A 16,281-nucleotide genomic window follows, 5' to 3' on the forward strand; every position below is an offset into this window, starting at 1 on the left:
CCAGCCCAACTTAAGTTCTGAAAATTACCGGTCTATCTTCCCCTTCTGTCATTTCCCCTTAGTAGTGTGAAGATAGCTTAGTGGACAAAGCGTGCTTACTTAGCATTCGAAGCTCTGGGTTCCATCCCCAGTGTCAGGAGGAGAGAGGGGGAAGAGATGGAGGCAAGAACCTCCATTGTGCAGTGTCACTGCTCACTGCTGATGCCTTTGCCCCACTCCCCTGACTCTCCCTATCTTGACACTGTCCAGTCTCCTGAAAACAGTCCATACTGAGATATATACATGGGGGGGCGGGGGGGGGGTGTGCTCCTGTGTAGTGTTCATGTAGGTATGCCATTCCTCAGTCTTTTTCCTCTGTTCATTTCTCACACAGACTCCATCTTCAGAAGTTTGAGGCAGTTAAGATAGTACCAGGAAGTCCAGGAATGCAAAAGAGCATGCTCTCTCACACATGTAAGTTAGAGTAAATTATAGCCTTTGGTTTTTATAGTGGTCCTCCCCTTTTAGCTGGGCCTCAATTCCAAATCTGACCCTGAGAAGTGAGGAAAGCTGCATCTTAAAACTTGGCTAATTATAGGGCGATAAAGTTCTGGTGGTCTCTCTTAACTGCCTCAAACTTCGGAAGATGGAGTCCTCAGCTGCTACATACCCTACTGGCTCTGGCCCATATGAATCAAATCATTGATTCATACTCATGTGAGGTATCTAACAGTGATGACTCCCCTTTTTATTTAAGTAGTCAACTTATGATACAAGGACCTGCAGAGGGGATGCGCTCACCAGCAGGGACTGAAGCTAGCAGCTGCTGCCAGAGATGCCTGAGGGTCTTCCATCCTAGTCAGCCCTTCCAGAAATACTCTGGAGGACCCAACTAGAGACATGTCTTTTAACTGATCTTTTAGACGTGTCCAGTCAAATTGACAACCAAGATTAACTGTCACGGCCACTGTAGTAAGCACTGCATGAATAAAATCAATTTAAAGGCAGTTGAGCCACCAGACTGACATGGGTGCTGGAAACCCAACTCAGATCCTCTGAAAGCTATACATGCTCTTAACTGCTGAGCCATCTCTCCAGCTGCCCTACCTAATTTCCTAAAATTGGAAAACAAGTGTTGAGGCTGGGGCTATACATCAATTGGTAAAATGTTTGCCCTGGACTTGATCCCTGGCATGGCATAAACCAGGTTATCATGGAACACACAAACTGGGCACTCGTGGTAGAGGGAGGAGGATCAGCAGTCCAAAATCACCCTCAACTACACAGCAAATTGAAGGCCAGCCTGGGCTACAGGAGACCCTGTCTCAAAAAATAAATGACTAATTCTGGGAGCTGTGTACCTCAGTGGTAGAATGCATGTTTAGCATATGTAATGATCTGAGCTTAATCCACAGGTCAGCAAAACAAAAGGTATACTAAAACCAGAGGCAATATTTCTCAACATCTTCAATTCAAACACCTTTAATTTCCTCATGGAGGTCGATCATGCAGACAGTATCTGTATTTACATCAAAGCCCTAGGAGTGGCTAGTGTCTTGGTTGGTGTAACCTTACACAACAGCTCAGGCTTACCACTCCAGGCTTCTTCAGCCTCCAAGGAACATGAATTTTTTTTTTTTTTTTTTTTTTGAGACAGGGTTTCTCTGTGTAGCCCTGACTGTCCTGGAACTTACTCTGTAAACCAGGCTGACCTCGAACTCAGAAATCTACCTGCCTCTGCCTTCCAAGTGCTGGAATTAAAGGTGTGGGCCACTACTGCCTGGCAGAACATGAACAATTTGATTCTCCATAGAGAAGAAGAGTTCAAACAGCAGCACACTACTTTACAAAGAGACCAAAAACAGTTTTATTGCTTTACAAGCCAGTAACGAACACAACTAATTATCAACATGACACTTCTAAACTCTCAAGTAGAATCACAACACTAGAACATACTCCTTCACTTTTAAGTGCAATTTGTTCATTGCATCTGAAACTGAATTTCAAGAGTTATGTACGGTGGCACTGACCTAGAGTCCCAGCTGCTCACAGGCTGAGGCAAGAGGAGAGCTTCAGCCCAGGAGGCTGAGACCAGCCTAGACAACACTGCAGGCAGGACATCACAACCTCTGTCTCTAAAGAGGAAAATATGAAACTTCTGACAAGAGCTTTAATGATGTCGAGCAGAACCCACACTTAAACAATAAAGCAAGAGCCTGTGAAACTTCCCGTCTCTAACTGACCATGCAGCTGAAAAGCCTTCTACCTTCCCAGACACTTTCAAGAGTCTAATCCTGTACTCAGAAAACGGAAACAGAGGTGCGAGTTCCAGGCCAGCCTGGACTACCAGCAAAACCCTGTCTCAAATGGTAAACTAACAAAAATAGCCTAATACCTTATTCTAACCCTGCAAAAAGAATCATGAAGAAAGCTAGTCTACATGTCCAACAATATACAGCAATCACAGCTCATTCCTCAGGATGGGAAATTAGAATCTGCCTCCTGCCACCTCGCTGCACAATGAAGGGTTGAACCCAAGGCCTCAAACATGCAAGGGAAAGTCACTGAAACACTGAAACCAGCCTTTTTGGTTGGTGTTTGTGTTTTTTGGTTTTTTTTTTTTTGGTCACAGGATCTCACACAGTTAGACAGGCTACCCCTGAAGCCTTGAATTTGCCAACCTCCTGCCTCAGCCTCCTGTGTACCTGGGAGCACAAGCATGCACTTTCAGGCCCCACTTTCCAGTTAGTCTTTAACCATGGCCTGATAAAAGCCAATGTCAAAGATCCCACTGCACAAACATGAAGCCCAAAATGCTACCAAGAAAGAAAGGGTGACACCCCTGAGTACTTCCTATTACACTAGTAATGGCAGCAGCTTCCTGTCAGAGGGTGCAAAAAAAAAAAAAAACTACACTATTTTTGTTGGGGTTTTTTTTTTTTCTTTTTTTCTTTCAGTTTTTTGAAGTCCTAAGATGGACCATTGCCTCACATTGCCAAGCAAGTCTATCACTAAAAGCTACATCACCAGTCTTGACTTTAATAATTTCAGATCTACCCCAAGAATGGCCACATATGAAATCTTATGCAATCTGAAAAGGAGAGGGCATAGAGGAGCCCACAAAGTTTACATGACTACCCTAAACTATACATTTTAAAATTACTAACAGAATCACAACCTTCAATTTCTTATTCCAAAAAATACTGCCAATCACATGAATTTTTTAAAGCCAAATTTTACTTTCTTCTACTCCAAACAGCACTGATGTCTCTAAGAAGCCACTCCTCAGTACAGATAAGGAGTGAATACATGAGGATGGCTTTCTACTCCCAGACCAGTTCTAGCTGGCTGCTGGGAAAAGGTCTCCTAGTTTACAAATACAGCACACAGGTGTTAGCTCTAGGCAGATGTAAAGACTAACTGCTACAGCAGCCGGGGTGTAAGGTGACGTCAGAAAACAGATGCTCTAACCCAACACAAGACATCACCATAACGCTTTTCCAGAGGTTCTTTCTACCTTGACCTTGCTGGGTTGAACTGTACAGTTTCATCTGCTCTGTTTTAGTAGCAGGGACAGAGTCGGGGCCTCAAATTTCCTAGGCAAAAAATTCAACTCACTTACAAGACTTAACATAAGATGGGCAAAATAAAGTTCCCTTGCTTCTCAACCATTTTATTCTCACACTGCATCCAGGCTACAGCTGGAAATGGAGGACTAATCTGGACCTAGAAAACATCATTGTTTACTTGTGGGAGAAATTACAAACAAGACAACAAACCTGTCAGTCAGTACATCAACAGTCAGCTAAGCAAGAAAGGACTTTTACCAAGGGACCAACATTTACACTGTTGACAAAATGGTCATACGACGACAACACGGCACGGCAAGTGCACTGAAACATCAACAAAAAAACCCCATCCGTGGAAAGGTTTCTTTTTCTTTTCTTTTTCTTTTTTTTTTTTTTTTTGTTTAGATCCAAAAAGTATTTCAATTCTGACACTCACAGCACACAGCTGGTTACGAAAATAAAGCGCAGTGTTTAGCAACTGGTGTGCTAACTACAGGAAGAGGCACTGAGCTAGCCCTCCCTGGCAACTGCAGCGCCAGCAAGGCCAGCCCCAGGGAAAAGCTCCTATTTTTCACCACAAGCCGCTGCTGTCTCCTTATTGAAGCCTCGGATGGAAAGGTCATAGACCACCTCCTCTACTTTCTTCACATCGTACTTCAAGCCGTCGTAGCGCTTCCTCAGGGAGTCATTTTTCAGATTGAGAAGGCGAAAACCAGAATCCAGCTCATTGATGAAAGTAGAAATGTGAAGTGGCCGAGAGTAGTCTCCAGCAGTGACACTGTTGACAGACAGCCTCGACTGCACAGGGAGAAAGAAATCGGATACATTACTATGTGGGTTCTCCCTCCACACCTTCCCACTAATCACAGCTAGAAGCTCAAATTGAAACAGCTACACTGAACTGATGTTCTGTATTCAAGATGCTCACATGTAAGCACATTAAAACAGAAGGTTCTCTGAAACAAATGCCACAAACTGAGGCAATGTCTGCTACACGTGATGGACATAATGAGCATCTTCTAAAATTCCTAATGCCTTTAGCTGGCTATTATGAAATAAAGTTATGGTAAATTAAGCAAATGTCATTTTTACAGCTCAACAGCTACTGTATAGAACAAAAAACCTGTCACAGCAATCACATAGGCCACATGATTACCTATCTAATAATACACTACTGAGAGTTCACCTGGCCACCTAGAATTAGTAAGACAGACAGGTAAGAAGTCAAAATTAAGTCAGCTCAACCGTCTTGAAGACCGGGTAGGATGTGAAGACCCAACTCACAAGATCTCCTTCCCCATGAAGTCCTAACCCTTCTGCCAGGATTCCCTGAGAAGGGACTTCAACATATACCAACACATAGTATTCAAGACACTTCACCCCAGCCACTAACAGTATGACAGTGCTCAGGTTCAAGCCTGCTGATCAGCTGCCTCTAACAAGTCTGAGTCAGTGATATAATTTTTCAATGGGCTTCTGTATCCCCCTCCCTATTTCCATGTTGAGAATGTCTCAAATTTTCACTAACCTACACTTAAATTGTTCTCTAAAATTACTCTATGAATTAATACAGTTGTCAGAAATGAATGTCATGACACTTCTAGAAGAAAGGGGTAGGTATTACAATCTTTTAAATTAAAACTTCATAAATCACAGCACTTGGAAGGTAGAGGTAGAAGAACCAAGAGTTCAAGGTCACCCTCAGCTATATAGCTGCATAGTGAATTCAAGGCCCATTTGGGTTTCAGGAAATCTTGTCTCAAAAAAGGGTACTCATTAGGCCAAGAGGTGGTGCACACCTATAATACCAGCACTCAGAAGGCAGAGGCATTTAGATTTTGGTGAATTCAAGGCCAGTCTGTCTACCAAGCAAATTCCAGGACAGCCAAGGTTACACATAGAAACCCTGTCACAAATTAAAAAAAAAAAAAAAACCAACAACAACAACAAAAGGTGCCCACTAGTAAATATACAGTTCCTTCCCTTAGCATCTGAACTGGCATTTTTCTGACCCTACCCTGTTAACTGTGACATATACAATGCCGTCAATGGCGGCCTCATGACTGCTAGATGTACAAGCAACTTTTATTCGCCTAATGTAATGATCACATTCAAGGCTTTCTGCCTCAGTTTACTCACCTACGTCTAGTCCTGGAAGCTTCCAGCCTCCATACAATCTACAGTATCTAGGCCTAGGATGTTTTCAGCCTCTGAGACGTACATACTACTGAGTAAGCTTACACTTTTTAGGTCTTTCTGAACTCTGGCTGGCCAGCTGGTCAATACAGCAGTTCTGGTTCAAAACTCCTCTATACACTCACTGACTGATTCAACCTAGCTTCTTTCAGCTTCTGACTGAATTGCTCTGCTTGCCCTCATACTAACTTTGACAATCTGTTCTTTTTGTTTGTTTGTTTGTTTGTTTGTTTTTCAAGACAGGGTTTCTCTGTGTCCTGGCTATCCTGGAACTCGCTCTGTAGACCAGGATGGCCTTGAACTCAGAAATTTACCTGCCTCTGCCTCCCAAATGCTGGGATTAAAGGCTGCACCACCACGCCCGGTTTGGCAATCTGTTCTAATCTTCTGGTTCCTTCACATTCTCTGGCTCATTTTATCTTCACCTGTGTCTAGCTTGTTCTCCCTTTAACCTGTCTCTGTAAAACTCTCCCTGTAAAACTTCCCGTTCTCCTTTTCTCTCTCTTAGGTAGACTCTCTTTCCTCTCTGTTCTCCTAAGAGTTAAGCATAGCCTATTCTGTCAAATCTTTCTCTGATTCGTCACTTTGGGATTATAAATACATTGCCACCACACCTTTTGTTTAAACATGGATTCTGGGGATCACACTCTCAATTAGATATCACACTCTACAAACTTTATCTTCATTATTTAGGACTAAAGGTGAGTACTAAGACTGTTTCTGTATTCCAGCCAGAGTAGCCATGCTGCCAGATTAAAATCTCTCTATAGCTACAGAGCCTAAAAAGACCCTAAGACTTCTTCAGTTCAGGTAGCCATTTTAAAAACTGAAAATGAAACAGCAGCAGGAAATTCAACAGTGCCTGGTGTGCTGGTGAGAGGTCAGTTGGTAAAGTGTTTGCCTTGCAAGCATCAGGACCTGAGTGTGATCCCCAGAATCCATGTTTAAACAAAAGTTAGGCATGGTGGCAATCTACTTATAATCCCAAAATCGGGGAGATGCAGACAGGTATAGATATTTGAGACCTGCTGGCTAGCCTGCCTAACCTATTTGGTGAACTTCAGGCCAGAGAAACCCTGACTCTCAAGAACAAGTTTTGACCTACAGTGGGTAGTTCAGTGGGTAAATGATCTGAGTTCCATCTCCAGGACCCACATGGTGGAACAAGAAAACCTACTAAAATTTATCCTGTGATCTCCACGCACACTCCAGGGTACATACATACATATACACTAAACACAACTTTTTTCAGCACAAAGAATGACAGCAAGGTTGTCCTCTGGTCTCCAGATACACACTGTTGAGGTCTACCCCTCTACCACAGCTAAAGCCACTTTGTTCCATGCCTGAGCCAGAAAAATAGCTTGACTCAGAGCCACACACCCTATATGTTCTGTACGTTCTGAGATTTGATAACCTTAAGAAACTTCACAACCATAAGCTCCACTTAGGACCAATCAGAATAAAGGTCAGTTAAAACTGTTCTGTCTAGCTAGCCAAAATAGCTTGAATCAGAAGCAACCAAAAGGCAATACTTCCTACACCTGCACATGAGCTCGCTGTGGGTTTTTCCTTTATAAGTAGATCCTGCTAAATGTTCCAGGTCCTTGCTTTCAGCTCCCAAGCCTGAGCTACAGCCTTGATCGATCAATCTTGGGGTATGAGCTCAATAAACCAGCCCTGTTTAACTGAGACCGGAGTCTGAGGGGTTTGTGTATTGATTCCCGAACCTCAGTATGTACTTGCACACACAGGACTACCCCGACACACACATTTCTTACCAGTTCACTGGCAAGAATTAAAACTCCTGAGAGATAATCTTCCACATCCAGATGAAACCCTTTTTCCCGATCTGGTTCAACTAAAAATGAAAAAAAATTTAAAAATTCAGAATAAAGGACAGTAATGCTATGAAAGCAATTTAGGACAGAACAAACGTACACATGTACAAAAACCTTTTCTAGCTTCTGAGGGTGTTCCCACCCTTAGCCACAGACACTACTATGCACTCTTCATGCTCACTGCCAAGCCTGACAACCTCAGTTCAGTGCTGGGAACTGACTGACATGATGGAAGGGGACCAACACCCAAGCTGCCCTGAGCTCCACAGGAGCATCACACCTTCCACGCACCCACACAAATTACTAAATGTAATGTTCTTAAGCAGACAGTGCCTAAGGAAGAACACCCAGAGCTTTCCCTCTGACCACACACACACACACACACACACCATGAACACACACTCGAAGATAGACAAAACCTAAGCTAATGTGCATGATTCTACAGATCACACTGAAACACTTACTGCCAAGAATCTCTGTAACGGCCTCTCGGGTCACCAGGGTCTCTGTTTCCAAATATACCACAAACGCTGCCAGGAAGACCAGGCGCTGAAGCACGAACCGCCAGTGCTCATGAAACCTGCAGAAATGGCACGGCAAGTATCAGGTTAACGACTGCCACAAAGACACACTCAATATGGCTCATCCCAAAAGCTTAGAAATAGGGTCTTTCTACAAACAAAATCTTATGGACAACCCCAGTATAGAAAACAAACAGAGGCAACTCAGCACTCAAATACATTAAATAGATATGGTATGAACCTGACAAGTTCAGAAGTGTAGTATTTACCTATAAGTATAAACAATTAGAAGCACAGTCCAATTTTTTAATGAAATGAAAATTAAAACTAAAGACATGTTTATCAATTTGACTAAAGGTTTTCAATAGTCTTAAAGACAAAGTTAAGAAACCTAAAGACTGAATGAGGGCACAGTTGACAGAGTGTTTAGCTTAGTACATACAGTTTCTACTCCACAAACAGCATAAACTAGGCTTGGTGGCATAAATATATGTAATGCTAGCATTCAGGAGGTAAAGACAGGAGGGTGAGATGTTCAAGACAACTGTGGTAGCTTTAATAGGTATAGCCCCCATAAACTCATGTTTGAATGCTTGTTGGCCCACAGGGAATGGTAGTATTAGGAGGTGTAGCCTTGTTGGAGTAGGTGTGGCCTTATTGGAGGAAGTGCATCACTGTGGGGGCAGGCTTTGAGGTTTCCTATGCTCAAGCTACAGCCAGTGTGGCACAAAGTCTCCTTCTGCTACCTATGAATCAAGATGTAGAACTCTCAAATCCTTCTCCAGCACCAGGTCTGCCTACAATCAAATCCTAAATCACTAAATTATCATACAACCAAAAAGGAGGCCATAATAAAAACTCTGGCAGCACATGTGTGGTGGCACACTTGAAATCCCAGCTCTCAGGAGACCTCAAATCACTGGAGTCCAGAGGTGTGAGAACAGCTAGGCAACACAGCAAGCCCAGCCTCATAAAACCAAAATAAACAACCAACCTACAAGCTTTACCAAAAAAGTGAAAATTCCTCAACCTTGAGTACTTGTGCCATGCCTCCTGATTTTCTTCTTTCTTCAGGGGGCTGGAGGAGAGGAGTCTCCCATTTTTTAAAATCATAGGGGCTGGAGAGATGGCTCAGTGGTTAAAAGTACTGACTGCTCTTCCAGAGGTCCTGAGTTCAAATCCCAGCAACCACATGGTGGCTCACAACCATCTGTAATGGGATCTGATGCCCTCTTCTGGTATATCTGAAGACAGCTACAGTGTACTTATATATAATAAATGAAAAAATCTTTAATAAAAACATTGTATCACACTACATAGCCTTGGCTGGTCTGAAATTTGCTATATGGAGCAAAGTAGCTAGGATTGCATCAATTGTCTCCAAAGTAGATTACTGGTATGTACCACCATGGCTGACTTCTGATATTCCAATGTGGCAGCAAATTCAAAACATATTCCTCATTGGACATGGTAGCACACACATATAATGCCAGGACTCAGGAGGCACTTGATGAGGATACTCCAGGATACACAGCTAAACTGATTCAATAAACAAATAAATAATTAAGTAAACAAATAGATGGTCCAGGCTACATAGCAAAACTCTTAATTCAATAGACACACACAGAGAGACAGTGTGTGTGTGTCTATTGAATAAAAAGTTACTCAATAGAAAACAGACACAGGTCAAGAAAGCCAGCAACAGGACTGTCCATGTGAGTAACCTCCAGGTACAGAGTGTCTTTCAGTCCTGCCAGCTTTACTGCTATGGACTTCTCGTTCAGTACTTTACCATGGTAATCAGCAGGTCTGTTTTGATTTCTGCTTGTTTTGAGACAGGATCTCACCTAGCTGGATTTGAATTCACAAATATAGCCAAGGGTATCCTTAAATTCCTGATCCTCCTGCCTCCACATCAAAACTCCTGGAATTACACAGGTGAGCCACTACACCCATTGCTTTTATATTTAAAGGGTTGCTAAAGGTAAAACCCAAATAAGACTGTGTCAGAATATAACTGCAGAATCTAAAAGGCAGGCCACCACACGGGATTCCAAAACAAACAAAGATCCTTGACTCTCACCAGTGGCTGCCATCCATGCCCTATGCACACACGTCACATTTATTAACTGAGTGTACATCTTTAAAACAGCATCTTTGTTAACTACAAAGACAAGCAAGAGAGATGGCTCAGTGGTTAAGAGCACTGACTGCTCTTCCAGAGGTCCTGAGTTCAATTCCCAGCAACCACAAAGTGGTTCACAACCATTTGTAACAGGGTCTTATGCCCTCTTCTGGTGTGTCTGAAAACAGCTACAGTGTATTCAAATAAATGATAAATCTTTAAAAAACAAAAAAAGAAAAGTAGAAATTTCTGGATTCTTTTTATCATAGTTCACAAACACAGAAATATAGTTGTTTTCAGTTTAATATCTATAAAACCCAAATCATTTTTAAAGCTGTATTTCGTAATCAAAACTAGCAGTATTTCTTCACTACTAATATAAAAATAGTATAATCCTAAAATTAAGACTACTGAACATTCAAGCTGGGCGTGGTGGCACACGCCTTTAATCGCAGCACTTGGGAGGCAGAGGCAGGCAAATTTCTGAGTTCGAGGCCAGCCTGGTCTACAGAGTGAGTTCCAGGACAGCCAGGGATACACAGAGAAACCCTGTCTCAAAAAAAAAAAAAAAAAACTGAACATTCAACAATGTTTAACAACTTTACTCACTATAAAGAAAGCATAACGGATGTTTCATACAAGAAAATGACACAGACCTACTGAGCATGTCTCCTTTTTTTTTTTTTTTTTTTTTTTGGTTTTTTGAGACAGGGTTTCTCTGTGTAGTCGTGGCTGTCCTGGAACTCACTCTGTAGCCCAGGCTGGCCTCGAACTCAGAAATCCGCCTGCCTCTGCCTCCCGAGTGCTGGGATTAAAGGCGTGCGCCACCACGCCCGGCTCTGAGCATGTCTCCTTAATAGAAAGTGACTTATTAGAGTTTGATAAAATTGGGTAAAAATCTTGAAAATCAAAGCAAAGATCTTACTGTCCTAAAACCCACTGCCCCAATAGACACTTTAAAATAGGGTCAAAATATACATATGTGTATCTATTAGCAAGAAGAGAGGTCATGAATTTGAAAAAGAATGGAGAGGGATATGAAAGCTTGGAAGAACGAAGGGAAGGGAGAAAGGTTGAAATCAAATTACAATCTCAAAAAATAGCAGTTTTTAAAAAAGCAATGGTTACCTTACAAATTGTCTTTAGTAAAAAAAAAAAAGAAAATATTAAAACACTAGTTTTCCTGACACCATTATCAATGCGATTCTTTGTTGTTCCTTCTACAAAGACTTCTGCCTATTCATAAGCAGAAGTCATTAATTCATAATTATTTAATACCTCTATTTCTCCTTTCTTTAAACAAAAATATAATGCTGTAAATGAGCACTGTTTTTCTTACAAACCTGTAATACTGCTCAGCGGGGAACTTGGTCTTCAGGGACGTGAGGTGTGTTTTTACTGTACTGAAATGTTCTCGAGCTTTCAAGCACCTCTTTGGAACTGATCATAAAAGATAACAAAATTTAATAATGAAAAACTTACCAAATTGCCAATATAGCTCTTGCTAAATCATCTATGGAGTCTATGTGGACATTAATCACCTTGAAATCTGAGACCATTATTCCTCAGCTACTTTTCCTGTAAGTCCTCACACACCAAAAATCAAGACTGTTTCTACCTCCCGTGGTCAAAAAAAAAAAAAAAAAGAACTTTACTGACTACTCTCAGATTGATAAATTTTACATCATTGCATAAATGACTTGCCTTGGTAACCTGTAAGCTGTGTATCAGAAAATAACTTCAGTTCTCAGCTATGCTGGCTTCATTTTACAAAGGGATTCATATCTAACTTGACATATTAGAATCTCAACAAAGGGCTGACTATAAACATGAATTTTAGAACATTTTATACCTGGCACTTTATTATCTACAAATGTATATTAAAAGGCATTCAAAAAAAGAAAGTAAAAATAAAAAAAAATTAAAGAAAAAAAAAGGCATTCAATCATTAGAAGCATTCATTAAAACACACACAAAGACTCACATGTGCCAACTGTAATGAAACTCACTGAAGTCTGAGGTTCAGGTGAGAGGAACACAACTCAACACCAGCCTGGGCAACAAAGCAAGACTCCCATTCTCTCTCTCTCTCTCTCTCTCTCTCTCTAGACTCCCATTCTCTCTCTCTCTCTCTCTCTCTCTCTCTCTCTCTCTCTAGACTCCCATTCTCTCTCTCTCTCTCTCTCTCTCTCTCTCTCTCTCTCTCTCTCTCTCACACACACACACACACACACACACACAATAGACTATCATAGCAAAACAACATTCCTATTGAAACCACACTATACACACATGGAAAAGCAACCAAAATATCAAGAATATCGTAAATCCTCAAAATGACCAAACCCCTATTCTCCAATTTTCACTCACAATAAAAAATAATAAATAAAAGCATAATAAACATTCCTCACAATAAATGACAAAAGCGTACTCAGTATGTCCTTTTTATGGAACGTGACTTAAGAGTAATATGTTGAAAATTTTTTCAAACATCAAAGCAAAAAAAACTTACTGTCCTGAAATCCAGTACCCTGGTGGACCCCTTGAAGTAGGGTCAAAATCTCTCGAGCAGTTTGTTCCAAACTCTGTACAACTTTTCGTATTTCCTAGAGAGAATTAAAAACAAAAGCCAGATAAAGTCAGTGTAATTTTCAGCAGAGTCTCCTACAAACATGCTACCACACCCTCACATTCAGTCACAGCTCTCTGACTTTCCCAAGAAGGGATTCTTCAGGTGTGAACCCAAACTCTTCCAGTAATTTCTTCTTGTCACAACTCAAGGAGCTGCTAAAAAGCCTCATATTCTTCAAGTAGCCATGAAAGAAAAATAGCCACCTGCTCAAGAACCCAACTGAGACACTATATAAATGAATACCTGACAATGTAAATGTTCTCTATAGAACAAAAACTTAAATACAAGTGGTGACTGATTTTCATTCATTCATTTTGCACACATTCTCTGAGCACATTTAGTTATGGGCATTATGCAAACATCAAAGACACAAGCAATTCCTTCTAGCAATTTAATAAATAGAATGGATAAATGGGTTTTTTTTTCAATTTCTCACGATTTTAGGAGCTAACAGAAAAGCAGTCAAGATAAGGACTATAAATTTTGCACTTGTTAATTTCAGCACTGAAAACGCTGAAGGCTAGAGGTTCAAGTTCGAGGTCACCCAGGGCTACACATCAAGATCCTGTCTCACGCGCAAAAGGAAAACAGTCAGAGAGCAGAAAATAAACTAATTCCAGCAAAAGCAGATAATACAACCAAGAGTCCTCAGACAGAGCAATATCTGGAGCACTAGACGAATAAAAAGTTAACTTGAACACACACACAGTAACGAGTGTAAATAAAAGGAGAGCGGGGAAAGAGACCTTGTGAGCCACAGGAGAATCTAGATTTTTTTTAATCTTTTATGTGGGATGAGAAGCTACAGGCGAGCTTTTTGCTTAAAGAAAGACCGCAAGTGCTATTAAAAAAAAAAAAAATACCAGCAGCCAATATAGAAAAGATGTGCTGGTTAGCCACGGGCATTAACCGAGCCTGGGACTGGAATACTGAACTAGTAAAGGTGATATTCTAAGAGGTACATGACGCTGAGAAGTCGAATCCGGAACCAAGAGGCGGCCTAACCTAAACCCATCGGGCCTGAAAACGAGACCGAGCAGGACCGGGCCAATTGGCCCAGCCTGGCTAGGAAAAGAAAAAAAGGAGATGGGGAGGAAGGGGGCTCGCCTCTCGGATGTCCTGCTCGGCAGCCAAAAAGCCCTGCAGCTCCACGAAGATCTCGCTCACAGACATGGCGCCGGCTGCCCTACAATCAGTCAGCACCGGAGCACCGCCGAAGAAGTACGACCCACAAACAAGAAGCGGACTCGCTCGCAACGCCCGTCGCCGTCGCCACTGCCGCGTCCACCAGCCCTTGCGCCAAGGCTGGCGCCGGGGTCTTCCCACACCCGCGGCGCACCGGAGCCCGGGCTGCCCGCCGCAATGCCTGAAGCGCCGGGCGCACAGTCCCGTGCCGCGCTCTTGCCGGGAATCCCGACGGCAGGACTAAGGGCGGTGCCTCGCCTGCATCCCGCACGTAGGCATCTCCGGAAACAGCCCTACGTAGGGGCTTCAGCGGCACGTGGCCGTAGGCCGGCTGATAGGCAGCTCTAGTTAAGGAGGTGGGGATTCGCAGATAGGCATCTAGGAAAACAGTGGGGGGGGGGGGGGGTGCTTAGGGACACTTGGCTCATAGAAGGCGGGGCCAGCGAGTGGCGTGGTTTGCTTATCCAAATTATCTGTGTGCTTCAAGCAAGGGAGGAAAGTCATACTTCTGTCTGCTCAACAAAGACCATGCATAAACTGAATGGGAAAGAATGGCGAGAGAATGTAATCCGATAAACGAAAAACAATAAAAGACTATAATCTAAATAAATACTAATGAATAAAAAATATTATCTTCGGGTCTGGAGAGATGGCTCAGCGGTTAAGAGCATCGACTGCTCTTCCAGAGGTCCTGAGTTCAATTCCCAGCAACCACATGGTGGCTCTCAACCATCCATAATGGGAACTAATGCCGTCTTCTGGTGTGTCTGAAATGCAGTGTGCTCATATGCATAAAATAAATAAATCTTTCAAAAAAAAAAAAGAAAGAAAGAAAAGCGTGTTAGTGTAACCTTCAACCAAGGACTACACTTCAGCTGTGAAAGTGCTTCAGGGCTTTGAAGTCCTTGTACATGATCTGCCTCACAACTATCCTCCCAATGAGTTTGTTGAAGATCTCTCTGGTCTTGAGCAGTCTTGAAGAGGCCAGAGTTCACCTTGTAGCTCCCTTCTTCACCTGATCACCGAGTACACTTTCAGAATGAGCTTGGATGAAGTTTTTCCTGTTATTTCTTTGAAAGAGTATCTTCTGTAGTGGCTTGAGGGCTCTTAACCATTGAAAGGGAGAGGTTGACAAGGTTTCGCAGTTAAAGGTTTGTCACCAAGACTGACAGTCTGATGGAAGGAAAGAACCAACTCCCACAAGTTGTCCTCTTCAAGCACACACACTACACTCACACACACACACACACCAATTAAATAAATGTGTAATCTTTGATGGACAGTCTCATACTCTTCCCCCAGCCCAGAAAATCTATTTTAACTTCAAAAGAACCATTCTTCTTTGAAGGAGCAGGAACTAGCCAAGACACCCACTTCTACAGGAACTGTTTTTGATCATGTTCTGGACCCAGTTGCCTCATAACTTAGTAAGGAATATTCTTTTGGGGGTGGGGAGTCGAGAAAGGGTTTCTCTGTGTAGCCCTGGCTGTACTGGAACTCACTCTGTAGACCAGGCTGGCCTCAAACTCAGAAACCTGCCTGCCTCAGCCTCCCAAGTGCTGGGATTAAAGGCATGTGTCACCACTGCCAGGCTTGTGGGTTTTTTTTTTTTTTTTTTTGGAAGGAATATTGTAAGTGCCCTTTACCTTTCACTGGAATTTAGAATTTAGATACCTTGCTGGAGCATGGGAGAAGGGCTTCTTTTGATCTTAAAGCTTTTCTATTCCTATAGCCAATCCCTTCTTTTGTGTTCTTCTGTTTTGTTTTGGTAAAGAATATGTTAGATCTCAAAGAAACACATCTCAGAACCTTTGGCTCCTCCCAGCACTTCTCACCAGCCCCCTACCCCAAACCTCTCCCTCCCAGGGCCTGGGCTTCAGCTTCTCTTCCCCTACTTTCTCCTCCCTATTAAAAAAAACATGAGGCTACACACTCTCTTCATCTCCCAGTCCCTGCACCTCCTCTTCTGTTCCTCTCTCACTCTCCCACCTCTCTCTCCTCTTGTTGTCAGCTTCATATCTACAATAAACCCTTCTCAACCATACCTTGAAGTGGCCACGTCCTTGTTTTTTCATTAATTAGGGTTTTAACTAGGCTAGTGTTTAACTCATTACGAAGCTAAGGACAGCCATGAACTTCCCGATCTTCCTGCCAATGAAACAACCTAGTGGGGAAACCCCCACTCAACTCCCAATTCCTAGTGCACCCAAGAATCACGAACAGACGACCATCT

At 42.4% G+C, this 16,281-nt stretch overlaps 1 protein-coding gene across 1 annotated transcript; it reads right to left on the reverse strand.

The window, feature by feature from the left end:
- Positions 1-1,822: 1,822 nt before the first annotated feature.
- Tsn (translin) lies at positions 1,823-14,282 on the reverse strand. Its single transcript, XM_021170625.2, has 6 exons — positions 13,971-14,282; positions 12,744-12,837; positions 11,575-11,671; positions 8,050-8,165; positions 7,526-7,605; positions 1,823-4,346 (listed from the first exon to the last, which is right to left on the reverse strand). Exons 1-6 carry the CDS (start codon positions 14,034-14,036, stop codon positions 4,113-4,115), a joined length of 687 nt encoding a protein of 228 aa, XP_021026284.1. The 5' UTR covers positions 14,037-14,282; the 3' UTR covers positions 1,823-4,112.
- Positions 14,283-16,281: the final 1,999 nt, after the last annotated feature.

Source organism: Mus caroli, unplaced genomic scaffold, assembly GCF_978045245.1.
Source record: "Mus caroli unplaced genomic scaffold, Mus_caroli_1 scaffold_1, whole genome shotgun sequence".
Lineage (NCBI taxonomy): Eukaryota > Metazoa > Chordata > Mammalia > Rodentia > Muridae > Mus > Mus caroli.

Excerpts from the sequence above, each read along its gene's own strand:
- Tsn (XM_021170625.2), bottom strand. The coding sequence starts at position 14,036 with ATGTCTGTGAGCGAGATCTTCGTGGAGCTGCAGGGCTTTTTGGCTGCC. Across the intron at positions 11,672-12,743 it reads GGGTACTGGATTTCAGGACA|TTCCAAAGAGGTGCTTGAAA; the intron begins GTAAGTTTTTTT and ends TTTTATGATCAG. Across the intron at positions 7,606-8,049 it reads CGTTACAGAGATTCTTGGCA|TTGAACCAGATCGGGAAAAA; the intron begins GTAAGTGTTTCA and ends TTTCATTTTTAG.